This window comes from Mustelus asterias, chromosome 1 (assembly GCF_964213995.1).
Source record: "Mustelus asterias chromosome 1, sMusAst1.hap1.1, whole genome shotgun sequence".
Taxonomy (NCBI): domain Eukaryota; kingdom Metazoa; phylum Chordata; class Chondrichthyes; order Carcharhiniformes; family Triakidae; genus Mustelus; species Mustelus asterias.
This window is the reverse complement of record NC_135801.1, coordinates 20,181,760-20,201,728: the sequence shown is the minus strand read 5'-3', so window position 1 is coordinate 20,201,728 and position 19,969 is coordinate 20,181,760. Positions and strand designations below refer to the sequence as shown.

The 19,969-nt window shown below is 44.3% G+C and overlaps 1 protein-coding gene across 7 annotated transcripts in view; it reads left to right on the top strand.

The window, feature by feature from the left end:
• Nucleotides 1-19,969, top strand: part of LOC144492104 (serine/threonine-protein phosphatase 2A 55 kDa regulatory subunit B gamma isoform) — a 348,625-nt gene that overhangs the window by 216,395 nt on the left and 112,261 nt on the right. For 4 of the 7 annotated variants that reach the window (XM_078210211.1, XM_078210209.1, XM_078210210.1 and 1 more), the window contains one exon: nt 19,771-19,868. In XM_078210211.1, the coding sequence (XP_078066337.1) occupies nt 19,771-19,868 (98 nt within the window). Of the gene's footprint in view, nt 1-855; nt 903-19,770; nt 19,869-19,969 lie in introns of all 7 variants that reach the window. The other 3 variants (XM_078210213.1, XM_078210215.1, XM_078210214.1) reach the window with 1 other exon arrangement.

The following is a 19,969-nucleotide window of genomic DNA, read 5'->3' as shown; positions in this document are numbered from 1 at the left end:
CATGATCGGCGCAGGCTTGGAGGGCCGAAGGGCCTGTTCCTGTGCTGTATTGTTCTTTTTGCTCTTTGAATATGAGTGCAGGGCAGGAATTTAAACCAGCCTGGTTTCAGTTGTTCTAAGGGGGAGATGGTCATGTTCTGAGGCCAAGGATTCAAATCCCATCACGGCAGCTGGTGGAATTTAATTCTATTCGTAATCTGGAACTGAAAAAAGAAAAGCTAGCCTTGTTTTTCACGCCAGAATCAACACTGCCATTTTGTGCTGAGGTTTCCTCCATTGTAAAAGACTGCTACCCGGCAGTCGAGGCAAGGGAAGCTGTAGGAATTCTCAGACAAAGATTGCATCAGTGAAATTGCTGGAAGTTATCAGTTGCTGACCTGGATTGGTAGTGGTTCGCTAATGCAAAATGATGTTTGTGGAGATAAATAGAAGAAGAAAACCCTCGGGTCTGCCCTGCCGCTCAATAAGACCATAGCTGAACTTAATGATTATCTCTACTTTTCTGCCTCATCCCCCCCGAAACCCCCTGATCCAATCTGATGACGGGTCATCAAACTGAAACATCGGGTCCGCTTCCCCCTCCCAGATACAGCCAGACTTGCCGAGAATTTCCACCATTCTGTTTTTACTTCAAATTTCCAGCATTTTATTTGTGCATCACCGTTTGTTTTAGCGGTGTTGGTTGCGGGATTAATGTCGGTTAGGACACTTGGAGAAACTTGCCTGTTTCAACAGCTTTAACCACTCCTTTTAAGTAGTGAGTTGACCATAAAGCGCTTTGTGATGTCCTGGGGTTGTGAATGGATCGATATAAGCACAAGTTGGTGATCCTTTCCTGTTCCTCTTGTTGAACAGGGCAAGGCAGAAGTGGGGAGTGCTCCTGAAGAGGATTGCGATGAGTGGTGAGAAGCAGTTTTAAAATTCCGAGCAGCAATTAATGTATTTCAGGGACCCTGAGATATCTGGGAGAGTGATTATGTATCCTTCCATTGGGTAAAAGTTTCAGTCTAAATTTACTGGAAATAAAAATGTTTATGTGATGGCTTATCTTGTTCATGTGATCGTACCAGTTGTGTGTGCGTGTGTTTTATTCTTTCCGGGATGTGGCTAGGCCAGCACTTCTTTTATTGTCCGTCCCTAATTGCCCTTGAAAAAGTGGTGGTGAACTGCCTTCTTGAACTGCTGCAGCCTATGTGGTGTACCCACAGTGTTGCTAGGGAGAGAGTTCCAGGATTTTGACTCAGCGACGATGAAGGAATGGGCATAGAAAATAGGTGTAGGAATAGGCCATTCGGCCCTTCAAGCCTGCACCACCATTCAATATGATCATGGTTGATCATGCACTTTCAGTATCCCACTCCTGCTTTCTCTCCATACTCCTTGATTCCCTTTAGCCACCAGGGCCATGTCCAGCTCCTTCTTGAACATATCTAATGAACTGGCTCCAACAGCTTTCAGTGGTAGAGCAATCCACAGGTTCACAACTCTCTGAGCGAAGAAGTTCTTCCTCATCTCAGTCCTGAATGGCTTACCCCTTATTCTTAGACCCCTACTTCTGGACTTCCCCAACATTGGGGACATTCTTCCCACATCTAGCCATGACTGCTCATACCCCCATTCCCCCTTAGGCCCGGGGGAACTGCAGGCATTCCCAGTCCTGGCGACGGCAAGGACTCGAGAGCTTGCCAGCTAATCAGATTGCCCAGCGGGTCTCCCCAGTGAGGGTCGGAAGTCCTGACTCCAGCCAATTAACATTGGTTGGAGAGTGAAATCTCTGCGATACGCGCAGTATTGGCAGGGATGTGTCCTCCACTAACTTTTCGGATGGCAGGAAGGGACAGTGTGCCCATCGAGGTGATTGTGTAATCTTCTGCTATATCTGTGCTTCCTCTGAGCAAATTTGGGTCCTGATTCAGGAAAGGCATTTTAATTGAAGTAAAAGAGCCTTTAAATTGAATGTAATCATGTTGTCCGGTTGATTTAATTCCTGTACCTATAAAAACAAAATGAGATAACTTCTATGATGATGTTTGGTGCATTCTGTCATTACTGCAAATAGATGTCATGTCTTTTTATTATGATACTGGGAACAATAATCTGTGCACATTTTACATATGATCCAGCCTTGAGAAATTGATTTGGAATTTAAATTAGCTTTTGATGTTGCAGTATTGTGAGCATCTGGATTTAATATCTGTCGTTTTGCTAACTTCCTATCCCCTACCTGCTTTGTAAAAGAACAATATCCTTTATCTAATTATGCACCAGGAAACCCCACAGGACTGTTGCTAATAGGTATCAGATGTTCTCAATGATGACGAAATTTGCATTATTGCAAGCAAACAACTGCTGAAATGTACTTGAGCATAACTGTCAATAAAATGTTATTGAAAAAGTAACAAAACCCTGTAGCAGTTGGAGAGCTGGCGTGCAATAGATTGGCAATTATTATAATGGCTTTATTTAAAATTATATTACATTGTCATTATACAGTCTGTGCTTCAGACGAAACCTTTCTTTGTCAGAGGTATTTTACAGCAGGGCTGATGATGCGTGGCGAGCATTAACCATTTTATTGTGTCGGGTTTGTTGGTATTGAGATGAATTTTGAGTCGGTTAAGATGGCCTTTCGAAGAACTGATCCGCGTAGTCCCCCAGATCAGCATGTAATGGAAGCAGGCACGCTGATGGGTTGGGTATGAGGGTGAAGAAGTGGTCATTTGGTAAAATTGCTTTCTCAATCCCATGGTTTTCTCATTACTTGAGTCCGTACAGTCCTTTTGGCCCCAGGTTTGCATTGTGCACGGAGTGCTTCTACTATCTTAGACTTCCTGACTCCCACCTGAGATCAGTGAAGGTGCCAGCTTTGAAATGGGTACAGACCCTAAATGCAGTGTGAGCTGTATCAACGAGCAGCTGCTGGGGAATTGGTTGAAAAGAAAAGGGTTTTCAATATTTTCTTTCACAACACCCTCCTGTTTGAGATGACATTACTTGTTTGGGTGTAACAGTTCGCCCAGTTGAGATGCTCTGGACAAGTGAGTGATACTGAAAATACTGGGTGGAATTTTACACGGAACACGCCATGTGTTTCATGATGGTGGAGGCAACCCGCCATTGGCTGGCGGCGGGATCTTCTGGTTCAGCTGCTGCCAACAGGGTTTTCCGTTGAATGCATCCCTCACTGTTGGGAAACCTGCTGTGGGTGTGTGGCATCAGCGGGACTGGAAAATCCCGTCGGTGTGAACTGCCGGAAAGTTCCAGCCACTATAGGTGGTAGGAGGAAACTCTCAATCATTCCTTTCCATAGCCGTATCTTTATTTATCCTATTCACAGGCTTGCTGAAGCTCTATCCTTCAAACTCCCTCTAGCTGTACAATCAGACACGCTTTCCTACATGCCATTATTCGCCTGGCTAAGCCCTACACTCAAATTCCTTACCTAAACTTCTCCATAACAACCTCCCACCTTTATGACCCTCTTCCAAACCCATCTATTGGATAAAAGCAAAATACCTCAGATGCTGGGAATCTGAAACAAAAGCAGAAAATGCTGGAAAATCTCAGTAGGTCTGACAGCAACTGGGAGAGAATAAAGCCAACATTTCGCATCTGGATGACCTTTCATCAGACCATCTATTGCATCAAAGTTTTGGTCACCCCTCCAAAGCACTACATACTCACTGGAAAATCCTTGGGATATTTATCTACAGCAGTGGTTCCCAAACTTTTTTCACTGGGCCGCACTTTCGGAATAAAAATTTGCTCGCGCCACACCAAATTTTTTATTGATAAGAAATACGTTCAAAAACAATAAAAAACAACAACTAGCAATGCTTGATTCATAACATAGAACACAACTACTTTATAATATGATCATGGGACATCCAGAAAGTATAAAACAATCACTTTGGAAAAATATCTAAACCATGTTTAAATGTTTCTTTGATTGTCCTTGAATCTTCCCGCCACACTTGCCATCCTCTCTTGCCGCACCAGTGTGGCGCGCTGTACCTTTTGGGAACCACTGATCGACAGTAATGAAGCTATTTAGAAGAAAGTTGCAGATATTGTTAGAATCAGATAAGAATGGCTTCCCTCTTTTCCTCAATTGACTGCAACAGGAATTTTGAAAAGGACATACTTGGCAAGTCAGTGATCATAAAACAACCAATTGGAGAGGTTTTCTTGAGTTTAACATAGACTGAGGTTAACTTTATTATACTTGTGTAAATTAATAGACTGCACTCCAACATTCATATGCACACACACACTCAGAATTCACTCATACACAGCAATAGGTTACAGAATGGGGGAGGATAGATTTGTCAATCCAAGAGTCCAGAGAAATAAAAAGGATATGCAGTCTGTAGTGTGGTGACTTGCGCTGCATTTGGTGGTCTCATGTTATTCCTTCGGTGGTCCCGATGCTTCCAGTCTAAAGATGTAGCCGACTGATTGGCTGTTCTCCTGGGGACGGCATGGTGGTTAGCACTGCCACCTCACAACACCAGGGACCCGGGTTCGATTCCCGGCTTGGGTCACTGTCTGTGTGGAGTTTGCACATTCTCCCCGTGCCTGCGTGGGTTTTCTCCGGGTGCTCCGGTTTCCTCCCACAGTTCAAAGATGTGCGGGCTAGGTGCATTGGCCATGCTAAATTCTTCCTCAGAGAGCCGGAGTGTGGCAACTATGGGATTTTCACAGTAACTTCATTGCAATGTGAATGTAAGCCTACTTATGACTAATAAATATGTAAACTTTAGATGGTCATGCTGGGTTGAATTCCTTTACAAAGTCTCTGTCTGCAGCAGAGGCATTCCTGGATGATCACGACCAGCAAACAGGGTTCAAAGTTTGCAAGGTAGTTAGAGAGAGAAGGAGGAACCCCACTGGGATCATCTTTCAGCAGCATAGAAAGCAGATGTTTAGGCACACAAAGGGTCACTCAGTGATTTAAACATGTCTGTGACTAGGTTCTTCCCCCTTGTAACTTCATGTCTGGTAAGACTCTCTCTCAGCCAATGTCCCATTGTTCAAATGATCGGGTTTAGCTTGATGAGTTCATGACTGGGAACCCCCTATTAAATATCCCAGGTGATTGGCTTGATGCCTTGCTCATTGGGATAAGATATGTGGTTCACTCATCTTTTCCTGAGGCCATGGTCCTTGATGGCTATTTGCAGACACGGGGTGAAGCTCTCTGGCCTCTCTGTAACATGTTTCTCAGTGGCAAGAGGCGGCACGCCATTGGCCAGTGGCGGGTCCCACCACATGCAATGGGATTCCCCATTAATTCCACCCCACGTCACCAGGAAACCCGTGGCAGGAATGCACTCTCGGCGGGACCAGAAGATCCCGCTAGCATGAAGAACCAGAAGATTTTGCCCAAAGTCTCGCCATCTCCGTGGTTTGCAATTGTTTAAAAATTTAGATGTGGGCATCATTGACTGGACCAGCATTTATTGCCCATCCCTAAATGCCCTACATTTCAGAGGGCATTTAAGAGTCAACTACATTGCTGTGCTGTGGGTCTGACATCAGATGTAGGCCAGATTTCCTTCCCTAAAGGACGTTAGTGAACCAGATGGGTTTTTACGACAATCGACAATGCTTTCATTTAACTTTTAATTCCAGATTTCTTTTTATATTGAGTTCAAATTCCACCATCCGTCTTGTTGTGATCCAAACCTCAGTCCCAAGAAGATTACCCTGGTTCTTGGATTACTGGTTCAATGGCAAATCACCAGGCCACCACGTCCCCATATGGGAGACTGCAGTGATGGAAATTGGGTAGCCATCTTTGTTGCGAGTTCAAGACACATGTTTAGTTTGGGTTTTAAAAAGGCTCCAATTCAGTTCCGTTTACCAAGCAGTGGATTAAAAATCATTATTTGGCATAAAGCATATTTTTGTGACCGTATTAATTATTACCTGTGGTGGTTGAGGGAGCAGTGTTGGCTAGAACAGCAGGAGATGTCCTTGCTCTTGTTCAAATATGCCAAAGGCCCCCCCCCCCCCCCCCCCCCCCCCAAACCTGTACCATGGCTAATCTTCCTATTTTACACATCTTTGGACACTAAGGGGCAATTTAGCATGGCTAATCCACCTAACCTGCACATCTTTGGCGTGTGGGAGGAAACTGGAGCACCCGGAGGAAACCCACGCAGACTCAGAGAGAATGCACAAACTCCACAAAGACAGTCACCCAAGGCTGGAATCGAGCCCAGGTCCCTGGTGCTGTGAGGCAGCAGTGCTAACCACTGTGCCACTGTTGGTGCAGGGCTTTCATAGACCTGGCTGATGGCTATGAGCTTATAGCATATTTCTCTTAACTTGCTTTAATTGTCCTTTTGAAGCTTTTCTAATTGTCTCGGAAAGCGCACTCATTATGTACTTTCTAATTAAATTGCCTCCCCATTTTTCTTTTGAATCCTGCCCAGCAAATGGTATTTCTGTGGATTGTATGTCATTTCAGTGTTTGATTGCTGCTCACTGCTGACTGCGATAATTGAAGTTTATGAGTTGTTAAACAAATGTATATTATTTCTAATTAGTGTAACATGTTCAGGCTCTCCTTCAATGAATCACATTGTGCCCAAGTCCCCCTCCTTTCTCAATCAGCAAAGCCACTCATCTAGTTGTTTAATGATAACGCAAGTATGGATCTTAATGGCTTCTCATCAGCTTTGAGGCAATTCTTTGTATAGTGAACGTGCTGGATGCTGATAGAACTGACTGACGTAACACATGTGATGCACCAAAAATGTGAGTTGATTAAATGAATCAGCGAGCACTTGTAAGAACAGTATTAGCAGTTGAAATGCTAAAGGAATGCCATACTCTTTTTTTTGTTGCTGAAAAGTGATTTGTATCTTTTAATAATTTATTCAGGGGACAGTGTGAGTGAATAAAAATCCCCTTCGGTATAGGAACTGCCTCTAATTTTACTTGGTAATCTCCCAAATTAGAAATGGACTGAAAGAGCTTCTGCAGCTGTCTTTTGACAGTAACTCCTTCATATTTTCCGCACTCCTGGTGGCAGCTCCAGTCAGAAGCCTGGCACAGTCACGCTTTGTCAAGAAGCAAGCTAATAATGAGAGGGTGCACATTGCATATAATCAGTCAGAGAATGGACACAAAAGCTGAGCTGTCGCTCAACTCTTTCCTCCCTAATTTTCTCTCTATTTCTGGTCATTCGCTGTAGCTGAGGAACACATATCAGCTGTTGTATTGGTTGAGATGGCCATAAGGAGGTTAATAGTGATCCTTCCCTTTTCATAATGCCACACGCTCGTGTTCCAACACACTGAGCACAGCAACAGTTCTCAACTCATCAATCTTTTAAAGATCGGGTTGGAATTGAACATTTCCAATACCGGCATGTTCTGTATAATAGTATAATCAAATTCCTCATCTAGGGCTTAGTAACGTCATTAGGTTAGTTCTGAAGTGATGGGCTGAAAATCACAATTAGTTGGCCCCAGTGGCCAGCTAATTGGCACTAGCTTGCTACTTGCTTCTGTCGGGAGGTTAGCTGCTTCCGTTGCCCAGCTGCCTCTGGCAAGATCGACCAAAGATCGGAATGCATCTGGTAGCCCACCCAGCAGGTCATTTTTCAAAGGTTACTCTTCTCCCAAACACCCCCCACCCCCAGCCTACCAGAGCAACTGTGAGGGTGGTAAGATTCCACCCTAAATGTCTGACACAGTTTTCATGTCAGCTGGAGTAACCATCTTATAATGCTGTTAAAACAGTGGGATTTGGAAGTTTTAGCTGTGCTTATGGGCAGCACGGTGGCACAATGGTTAGCACTGCTGCCTCACAGCGCAAGGTACCCGGGTTCAATTCCTGGCTTGGGCCACTGTCTGTGTGGAGTCTGCACGTTCTCCCTGTGTCTGCGTGGGTTTCCTCTGGATGCTCCGGTTTCCTGCACACTGAAAGATGTGCTGGTTAGGTGCGTTGGCCATGCTAAATTCTCCCTCCGTGTACACGAACAGATGCCGGAGTATGGCGACTAGGGGATTTTCACAGCAACTTCATTGCAGTGTTAATGTAAGCCTACTTGTGACACTAATAAAATAAATAATTGCCCCAGGATGTGATTATAACATGCCATTGGATACCTTGTAAGGCCTTATGTTATGAAATTCACACTAAAGTGTTTCCGAGAAGCCGCCGACACCAACAACTTGTATTTATATAGCAGCTTTTATGGATGATAACACAAATATTGCTGAAGAAAATACATTTTTACCAAAGCTTTTGGTCTTCCACTCATCAGGACAGTTTGTAAGAATACCAATGCAAGGGAAACAATAAATTTACACTGTATGAGAAGAGAATGCTGATTGGTTGGCAAGTGGACTCTGGTACGAGCATTACTATGGAGAGTGCATCAGTTAATGGTGACTGACAGTTAACTGCCAAGTGTTGTTTGAAATTTAAACCAGGCAACATGACTCTGGTCAAGGCATTGTCCTGAGGAATGAACCAGCGAATGGCAATTGCTTATTTTGCTAAACCGAAACAGGCACAATGTGTGCACAAGTTATTTTTGTCTGCAAAGGGTAGGACCATGCGTATTAATATATGTAGTTTACACTATATACAAATGTGCCACACACTGTGAGCCTGATTGACAATCTTAAATTAGTTGTCGTCATAATTCTTAACTCTGAGGATTATTTAGCAAATGTTGTCCAATTGCAGAATCAGTGTTGGACATGATGATGTTTTGAGTTTTGCAAGCTTGGTTGGTTGCGATCTGTAACTTGCCATTGTGAACAGCAGAAGGGACTTGGTGAGTGATATGATCGGCCAGTCTTTGGGATGTACGGCCCACATCCCATTCATCACAGTGGCATTGTCCAGGGTTCCAGAGTTTAGGGTCCAGGCTGCAGAAGGCACACAAGTCGGCCATTCAGCCCATCGAACCTGCTCTGCCATTCAATTAGATGTGGCTGATCATCTATCTCAACACCATTTTCCCGTGCTATCCCCATATCCCGTGATGCCATTAGTATCCAGAAATCTATCAATTTCCGTCTTGCAAATGCTCAATCCTCTGAGGCAGAGAATTCCAAATTCATCACCGTCCGAGTGAAGAAACTCATCCTTATCTCAGTCTTAACTGGCCTGTCACTTATTCTGAGACTGTGTCTTCTGTTTCTAAGCTCACCAGCCAGGGGAAACACCCTTCCTGCATCTACCCTGTCAAACCCTGCAAGAATTCTTTAAGTTTCAATTCCCATTCTTTGAATCTCTACAACAGCTCTTTTCAAAATGGGGGTTACGACCCGCAGGCGGGTCGTGGGATGTTGAAAATGGCTCATCAGATAAATTCTCGCTGCCCTATCAACTGATCCTGTTCAAAAATTGCGGGATGCTCTCTGATCCTGTTTAAATAAAAATGTGGAATGTTCTGTTTATCGCATTTTGTAGAAGGCGGTATGACAATGAGAATCACTCAGACAATGACACAGCCAGCATGAGGACTTTTGATGTGGAGGAAAAGCTTAGTATTACCTCGTATAATTCAGGTTACGGCATGGTAGCACAGTGGTTAGCACTGCTGCCTCACAGCGCCAGGGACCGGGGTTCGATCCCCGGCTTGGTTCACTGTCTGTGCGGAGTCTGCACGTTCTCCCCGTGTCAGTGTGTGTTTCCTTCGGTTTCCTGCCTTAGTCCAAAAAAGGATGTGCTGGTTAGGTGCATTGGCCATGCTAAATTCTCCCTCAGTGTGCCTGAACAGGTGCCGGAGTGTGGCGACTAGCGGATTTTCACAGTAACTTCATTGCAGTGTTAATGTAACCCTACTTGTGACACTAATAAATTCAAAATTTCCGAAAGGGAAAGGTAAGAATTCGGAGAGAGGTGTATGTTTAAATGTACAGCAAATCCTGTTCAGATTGTGACTGTAGCGGCAGTATTGCAGCTCTCCTGCTCAGTAGACTCTGCCCAAGGCTTGAATTTACTGCTGTGAAGTCAGACTATAACTTCCGAGTTTGACAAGTATCGTCATTACCTTACCGCACAATCCAACTCATTATTTTTCCCCTGTGCGCGTAGAAACATTTTGCTGTTGAATCAATTTCAAAATGAGATGAGATCCAGGAAACAGGAAAACCATTGAGACTTTGTTTAAAATTACGGATGATACAAAAATATGTGGAGGGACAGGTAGTGTTGAGGAAGTGGGGAGACTGCAGAAGAACTTGGACAGGTTAGGAGAGTGGGCAAAGAAGTGGCAGATGGAATACAGTGTGGGAAAGTGAGAGGTTATGCACTTTGGGAGGAAGAATAGAGGGGTAGAGTATTTTCTAAATGGGGAAAGACTTCGGAAATCTGAAGCACAAAGGGACTTGGGAGTCCAGGTTCAGGACTCTCTTAATGTTAACATGCAGGTTCAGTTGGCAGTTAGGAAGGCAAATTCAATGTTAGTGTTCATTTCTAGAGGGCTAGAATACAAGAGCAGGAATGTACTTCTGAGGCTGTATAAGGCCCGGGGTCAGACCCCATTTGAAATATTGTGAGCAGTTTTGGGACCCATACCTAAGGAAGGGTGTGCTGGTCTTGGAGGGGGTCCAGAGGAAGATCACAAGAATGATCCCAGGAATGAAGGGTTTGTCATACGAGGAGTGGTTGAGGAGTCTGGGCCTATACTCAATGGAGTTTGGAAGGATGGGGGTGGAATCTAATTGAAACTTACAGGATACTGAGATGCCCAGATAGAGTGGACGTGGAGAGGATGTTTCCACGAGTGGGATAGATTAGAACTTGAGGGAACAACCTCAGAGTGAAGGGACGCTCCTTTAAAACTGAGATGAGGAGGAATTTCTTCAGCCGGAGGGTGGTGAATCTGTGGAACTCATTGCCACAGAGGGCTGTGGAGGCCAGGTCTTTGAATGTCTTTAAGTCAGAGATAGATAGGTTCTTGATCAATAAGGGGATCACAGGTTACAGGGAGAAGACAGGAGAATGAGGATGAAATCATATCAGCCATGATTGAATGGCGGAGCAGACTCGATGGGCCGAATGGCCTAATTCTGCTCCTATATCTTAAAAGCAGCACGTTGATCTGGTGAGATCTGCATTCCAAAGGTGCATCATAAAATGAGAACAGTGTCACAAATAAACGACAGTCAATTTTCTGTGGAAGGCGGATGCACAGTAAATGAGTGTATTGTCTGATTTTGGACATTTATTTTGAATGTATTTGTTGACAAGGGGAGTTTGCAAAATACTGACGTCAATTTCCTTTGCGCTGGGATATAGAATCATACAATGTAGGAGGAGGCCATTCAGCCCATTGAGTCTGCGCCGACTATCTGACACAACATCTTACCCAGGCCCACCCTCTGCCCTATCCCCATAACCCCACATATTTACCCCGCTAATTCGCCTAACCAACACATCTACTGGTGACCAGGAAATCATTTGACAATTGTCAGAAAAATCCATCTGGTTCACTAATGTCCTTTAGGGAAGAAAATCTGTCGTCCTCTCCTGGTCTGCCCTACATGTGACTCCAGAGCCACAGCAATGTGGTTGACTCTTAACTGCCCTCCAAGGGCAACTAGGGATGGGCAATAAATGTTGGCCAGCCAGCGATGCTATTGTCCCACGAATGATTAAAAAAAAATCTTGGGACACGAAGAGGAAATTTAGCATGGCTAATCCACCTAACCAGCACATCTTTGGACTGTGGGAGGAAACCGGAGCACCCGGAGGAAACCCACGCAGACACTGGGCCAAAATATATTGGAAATTGGATCTGAAACAGACCTCCTTATGTTTAATGTACTTTTAGTACAAAGTGGAAAGATCGTATTTCATTTGGTAAAAGTGGGTCACCGGAAAAAAAGTTTGAAAAACACTCTTCTAAAGAATACAGGCTCAGTTACCTGAACCTTTCCTCACAAGACAATCCTACTGTCCTGAGGATTAGTCTAGTGAATGTCTGTTGCACTCGCTCAATGGCAAATATATTGATTCTTCGATAAGGAGACCAAAACTGTGAATAATATTCAAGGTGAGAGATCACTAAGGCTCTATACAATTCCAGCAAGAAATAAGAACATGAGAAATAGAAGCAGGAATAAACAATTAAGTCCTTGAGTCCGTTTCACCATTCAATGAGCTTGTCGCGGATCTACTTCAACACCATTTTCCTGCGTTATCCTTCTATCCTTTATGTTTTTATAATGTAGAAATCTATCAATCTCAGCCTTGAACATACTCAACTCCTGTACTCAACTCCCATTGCGATGAAGGCCAACATACCATTTGCCTTCCCAGTTGCTTGCTGTACCTGCATGCTAGCTTTTAGTGACTCATGCACAAGGATACCTAGTTCCCTTTGGACATCAACACTTCCCAACCTCTCCTCATTTAAGAAATATTCTGCCTTTCTGTTTTTCCTACCGGAGTGGATAACTTCACACTTATTCACCTTGTATTCCATCTGCCATGTTCCTGCCCCTTCACTTAGCCTGTCCAAGCCCCTTTGAAGCCTCCTTACAAGCTCCTCACAATTTACATTCCCAACTAGTTCTGTATCAATTCAGCAAATTTGGAAATATTACATTTGATACAGATTGATATAGATCGTGGACAGTTTTGGCCCCACCACTGGTCTTTGTGGTACCCTAATATTACCAGTCTGCCATCCTGAGAATCTATTTATTCCTACCCTGTTTTCTGTCTGGTAACCGATTCTGAATCCACATTATCCCTCAATCCCAATCTGATCTAATTTTGTTTACTAACCTTCAGTGGGGAACCTTATCAAAAGCCTGCTGAAAATCCAAATGCACCAAATCCACTGCTTCTCCTTTATCTACACTGCAGGGAACATTCCCAAAAAAGCTCCAACACCTGATTTCCCATTCATAAATCCATGTTGAATTTGCCCAATTATATTATTATTTTCCAAGTGTCTCGTATATCCTTTAGATTAGGTTTTAACATTTTCCCTACTACTGATGTCAAAGTAACAGTCTGCAGTTCTCCATTTTCTCCCTCCCTCCCTGAGGTGATATTTCCTAATTTCCAATCTGTAGGCCCTTTCCAGAAGCTGAGGATAGATGAGGGCCAGGATTCACCCAAAAAAAAATCCAAGTCTCCAATTCGCGTGAAAATGGGAGTAACTCTCGCCGATTTTGTTCGCCGGATTTTCAGAATGAATCTTCAACACTCTGAGCATTGCAGAGTGCCCTAGTGAGATTCACTCTGAGAACCAAGGGGTGGGAGAGGCCGGAGGCATAGTGCTGAGTGGGCCACTGCGCATGCGCAATCTGTCAGTGCCGAGATAGGCACATGCGCAGTAGTCCCGCACTGCCAGCCTCCCAATCGCTGACCAGCCCTATTCCCCTGATTGCTGGCCATCCCATTCCCCCACCAGAAGACATAGGAGCAGAATTAGGCCACTCGGCCCATCGAGTCTGCTCCACTATTCAATCGTGGCTGATATTTTTCTCATCCCCATTCTCCTGCCTTTTCCCTATAACCCCTGATCCCCTTATTAATCAAGAACCTATCTATCTCTGTCTTAAAGACGCTCAATGACCTGGCCTCCACAGCCTTCTGCAGCAAAGAGTTCCATAAATTCACCCATCTCTGGCTGAAGAAATTCTTCCTCATCTCTGTTTTAAAGGATCGTCCCTTTAGCCTGAGGTTGGGCCCTCTGGTTCTAGTTTTTCCTACTAGTGGAAACAACCTCTCCATGTTCACTCTGTCCAGGCCTTGCAGTATCCTGCAAGTTTCAATAAAATCCCCCTCATCCTTCTAAACTCCAACGAATACAGACCCAGAGTCCTCAACCGTTCCTCATACACCAAGCTCTTCATTCCAGGGATCATTCTTGTGAATCACCTTTGGAGCCTTTCCAAGGCCAGCACATCCTTCCTTAGATATGGGGCCCAAAACTGCTCACAAAATTCCAAATGGGATCTCACCAGAGCCTTATGCAGCCTCAGAAGTACATCCCTGCTCTTGTATTCTAGCCCTCTCGACATGAATGCTAACATTGCATTTGCCTTCCTAACTGCCGACTGAACCTGCGCATTAACCATAAGAGAATCTTGAACAATGACTCCCAAGTCCCTTTGTGTTTCTGACTTCCTAAGCATTTTCCCATTTAGAAATTAGTCTATGCCTCCATTCCTCCTTCCAAAGTGAATAACCTCACCCTTTTCCACATTGTATTCCACCTGCCACTTCTTTGCCCACTCTCCGATCCTGTCCAAGTCCTTCTGCAGCCCCCCTGCTTCCTCAATACTACCTGTCCCTCTCCATATGTTTGTATCATCTGCAAATTAGCAACAGTGCCTTCAGTTCCTTCCTCCAAATCGTTGATGTATATTGTGAAAAGTTGTGGTCCCAGCACTGACCCCTGAGGCACACCACTAGTCACCGGCTGCCATCCTGAAAAAGACCCCTTTATCCCCACTCTCTGTCTTCTGCCAGTCAGCCAATCCTCTATCCATGCCAGGATCTTACCCTTAACACCATGGACTCTTAACTTATTTAACAGTCTCCTATGCGGCACCTTGTCAAACGCTTTCTGGAAATCTAAATAAATCATGTCCGCTGGTTCTCCTTTATCTAACTTTCTTGTTACCTCCTCAAAGAACTCTAACAGATTTGTCAGATATGACCTCCCCTTAACAAAGCCATGCTGACTCGGTCCTACTTTATTATGCACCTCCAAGTACTCTGCGATCTCACCTTTAATAATGGACTCTAAAATCTTGCCAATGAACGAAGTCAGACTAACCGGTCTATAATTTCCCATCTGCTGCCTCCCTCCCCTTCTTAAACAGCGGTGTTACATTCGCTACTTTCCAGTCCTCTGGTAACCTCCTTGCCTCCAGTGATTCCTGAAAAATCACCACCAATGCCTCCACAATTTCCTCAGCTATCTCTTTTAGAACCTTGGGGTGTAGTCCATCCAGTCCAGATGATTTATCCACCTTCAGATCTTTCAGTTTCCCCAGGACCTTCTCCTTAGTGATGTGCCCCCTGACTCTCCTGGAGCTCTGGCATCTCACTGGTATCTTCCACTGTGAAGACTGATGCAAGGTAATCATTCAGTTCCTCTGCCATTGCTTTGTTTTCTATTATTACTTCTCCAGCCTCATTTTTCAGTGGTCCAATGTCTATTTTTTGCCTCTCTTAACTTTTATATATTGAAAATAACTCTTCCTATCTTCTTTTATATTACTAGTTAGTTTACACTCGTATTTCATCTTCTCCCCACTTTTTGCTTTTTTAGTTGTCCTCTGCTCGCTTTTAAAGGCTTCCCAATCCTCTGGCTTCCCACTAATCCTCGCCACTTTGTATACTTCTTCTTTTGCTTTTATGCTGTCCTTGACTTCCCTTGTCATCCATGGATGCCTCGTCCTCCCCTTAGCATGTTTCCTCCTCCTTGGGATGAATTTCTGTTGTGCCTCCCGAATAACCTCCAAAAACTCCTGCCATTGCTGTTCCACAGTCTTCCCTGCTCGGCTCCCTTTCCAATCAACTCTGGCCAGTTCCTCCCTCATGTCTTTGTAGTTACCTTTATTTAATTGTAATACCATTGCATCTGATTCCAGCTTCTCCATCTCAAAGTGCAGGGTAAATTCTATCATTTTGTGGTCACTGCTCCCTAAGGGTTCCTTTACCTTAAGTTCCCTAATCAAGTCTGCCTCATTACACATCACCAAATCCAGAATTGCCTGTTCCCTAGTAGGCTCTGTCACAAGCTGCTCCAAAAAAATCTCTTAAACATTCCACAAATTCCTTTTCTTGGGATCCAGTACCTACCTGATTTTCTCAGTCCACCTGCATATTGAAGTCCCCAATGATTATTGTAATATTGCCTTTTCTATCGCCTGATTTATTTTCTGCCCCAGATCCTGACTATTGCTAGGGAGCCTGTACATAACTCCCATCAGGGTCTTTTTACCCTTGTGATTCCTCAACTCTACCCACAGAGATTCTATGCCTTCTGATCCTATATCACTTCTTTCTATTGATTTAACTTCATTCCTTACTAACAATGCAACCCCACCCCCTTTGCCCATCTGCCTGTCCTTCCGATAGGACACATATCCTTGGATATTTAGATCCCAGCCCTGATCCCCTTACAGCCATGTCTCTGAGATGCCCACAACATTGTACCGGCCAATTTCAATGTGCGCAACAAGCTCATTTACCTTGTTCCGTATACTGCGTGCATTTAGGTACAACACCCTCAGTCCTGCATTGACCACCTCCCATCTCATACTTGTCACCTTTTTTGCTCTGCCTGAGATTAGATTCCTGCCACCTTCTGTACTGTCTTCTATTATGTGATCTGGAAACTTTACTAACCTCTCCTGAGCCCCCAGCTCCATTAACCTGCACTTCTACCCTCTCTTTTAACTTTGATTTTCTAATTCTCCATACAACTGAACCCCCCCCCGTGCCAATTAGCTCGTGGCTCAGGTAGTAATCCAGAGATTATTACCTTTTTGGTTTTGCTTTTTAATTTGGCTCCTAGCTGTTCATGCTCCCTTAGCAGAACCTTTTTTCTGTTCTACCTATGTCATTGGTACCTAGATGGACCACGATCATCTCCCCCTTTTGCCCCCACAATGCACCCTGCCCCCCAGCAGCCCTGACAACCCCTCACCCCGATTGTCAGCCCTGATCACCGTCCATCTTCAGCACGCGATCCCTGTGCAGAGTGGCAGCAGGACCTCTCCCCCACCGATCGCCCCCTCTGATCCCACTGCCCTTGGCTCTGCATGAAGTCTGGTGGCCACCCCCACAAAACAGGCTTCTCCACATCATGAAGCCTGGTGGCCAGTGCCCAGATGCCCCTTGGGCATTGCCAATTTGCTCCTTGGGCAGTGCAAGGGGGCCACGTGGGCACTGCCAGGATGGCACTGCCCAGGAGGCACACTCCTTGCCCGCGACCTCCTGGGAGGGCCTCCATGGCCTCCACCAGCGGAGTCGGGCTGCCTGTTCCTCATTCGTGGGGAGCAGTATTAAACCCCACTGGAGTGAACCACTTCTGGCGGGGGGGCGCTGGAAAGGCCAGCAGGCCCAGAGATGTCAGTCCCGGGCCCGCTAATATTCAAATGAGGATTATAATTTTCAAATCGGCTTCACGCGACGTTGCAAATCTTGGCCCCGGAGACGCGTGTATGCCATGGCACCCACCTGGAAGCCAGCAAAACAGCCTCTGCTGATGTCTCCTGGCCTGTTGCGCTGCTAGAGCAGCACAGTGGGCTGGGAGAATCGCCCCCACTATCTCTATCGCCACCTCCTTCACCACTCTGGGACGTTGCTCATCAGGTCCAGGAGATTTTTCAACCTTCAATACAATTAATTTTTTTGAGTACTACCTCTTTATTAATACTAATTCTTTCTGGTTCCTCATTTTCACAAGCCTCCTGGTTCCCTAGTATTTCTGAGAGACTTTCTTTGTCTTTCTCCGTGAAGACAGATGCAAAATAAGGAGATGGTGGCATAGTGGTATTGTCACTGGTCCAGTGATCCAGGGTAAAGCTTTGAGCTCCTGGGTCAAATCCCACCCAGCAAATGTTGAAGTTGAAATTGGAATGCGATAAAAATCCATGAAGCCATTGTTGATTGTCATAAAAATCCATCTGGTTCACTAATGTCCTTTAGGGAGGGAAATCTGCCATCGTTACCTGGTCCGGCTGACATGTGACTCCAAATCCACAGCAATGTGGTTGAGTTTGAAATGGCTTTGCAAGCCACTCAGTTCGAGGATAATTTAGGATGAGCCAGCCAGAGATGCAGGCATCCCATGATGTTTTAATCATTTAGTTTCACTGCCATTTCCCTATTTTCCATTTATAAATTCTCCTGCCTTTGCCTGGTATGGACCCACATTTCTCCTACCTGATCTTTTCCTTTTCACATACCGAAATACTTTTTTACAGTCTGTTTACGTTTCTCGCTAGCTTGCAATTCATATTCTCATTTTTCATCCATTTCTTGGTCCTCCTTTGCTGGATTCTAAATTCATTGAATCATAGAACCCTACAGTGAAGAAGGAGACTCTTTGGCCCATCAACATTGCACCAACAACAGCCCCACCCAGGCCTACCCCTGTAATCCCATGTATTTATCCTGCTAATCCTCCTGACACTAAGGCAATTTACCATGGCCAATCCACCTAACCGGTACATCTTTGTGAGGATTGATCCCAATCCTCAGGCTTACCACCTTTTCTGCCAATCTTATAAACTGCAATTTAGGGATGAACTACCTCTCTGGATTCTAATTGCCCTTGCATCAAGTGTTATGTTCTTGTTTCAACAGAATATCCTTAATTTGTTACAATGTCCATGGAAACCGATAACTTGGAAACAGTGATAGAAACTTACAGTTATTAGGTGAAAGAATAACAGAAGATTTCATGTTAAAAAGCTTTACTGGAACAAATGACTGAAAAACACTATTCACTAAACATTGTTTTCTTTTTGTAGGCAATGTGTACTTTAAACTACCAAAAGTGACATTCCCCTTGTAAACCTATCATTCACTGCGCCCTCCCTGGAATTACAGTCCTCTTCGCAAACAGCCTACAATTGGTACCAGCTTCAAACTGGCTTTTGTTGCCCCATTTTGCCATGTAGTAATGTTTGATTTTTCAGCCAGCACTGTAAATTAGAATCTAAAGATTCTTCTTCCCCCTTGGACATGCCAGGGTGAATCTCCTGGTAATTGCAAAACAAAGCGGCTTCTTCCTTTTGCTGACCGCCCAAGCCTGCTGTCTATCTGAGATATTCATTGATTTGTAGGGAAGCCTGTAGCCTGATCTCAAAAAAATGGCTTCCTTTGTCCTCTTCTGCATGTCAGTGTGAAACACATTATCCTTTTATCTTGGTAGAAATTATCTCTGCTTGATCCCCAAACCATTTTTCATCTTAGAAGTAATTGTTTACAACCCAGTACTTTTGCCACATTTCTGCAGCTTTGGGGGATTCCGAGCCTATCCACTGTAAATTAAAAGTCTTCTAGCCATTGTCTCCAAGCATAGATATCTTGCACCTTCTGCTCAGCCAAACAATGTAAGCAGTCCTTTGATCTCTACCCATCATACCGCCTAGGTTTACTGTCAGCATAAGACCCTGTCATTTACACGCAAATTTACAGTCCCAAAATATAATAATCTTTTAAGGCTCATAATTGTAACAATATCAAAAAAGAAATAGCCCTGTTTTAAGTTCCTTTGTAACAACATTGTGACCTCTCATGCAGTAATCTATTGTTTGGAAAAAGCAGTTGTCCAGAGCTTTTTAAACAGACCCAAGCAACTCACGGCATCATCTTAATACAGTACATTGAGAGAAAAAAACATAGAAGCTACGGTATTTAGATAAGTAAAACAATTCTTACTACTGCTTCATAATGTTTTATCACTGTTTTATGCTTATATTTATTGTATTTTCCAGTTCACACACTTGTAATTAGGCACTATAGCATCATTCTATAATCCAGGGAATTCCAAAATCCAGAAGTGACTGACCCAAGTATTCCTGACTGGAGAGGTTACTGTTTTTCATGAACCTATAGGGGTATTCTGTGAGCTGCTTACACTTCAAAGGCAGTTCCTCACTGGTCGGGCAAAATGAGTGAATTTACCTACTCTGGTGCAGACACGATGGGCTGAAGGGCCTCTTCCTGTGCTGTAAAGCTCTGCGACTCTTACATTCCTAGCTTAGTTTTATCTTAAACTTTATCTTTGTTTCCATCTTTCTCTTTCAGCTGATATAATTTCCACTGTAGAGTTCAACCACACTGGAGAATTACTGGCGACGGGGGACAAGGGGGGTCGAGTTGTTATATTTCAGAGAGAACAAGAGGTAAGTGTTGCGGAGTTGTGATCTTACTGAGTGACAAGACCTTATTGTAATTTTGCTATTGTGGGAGCTCTGCATTCTTAACTCTCTCTTGCCATCTCACT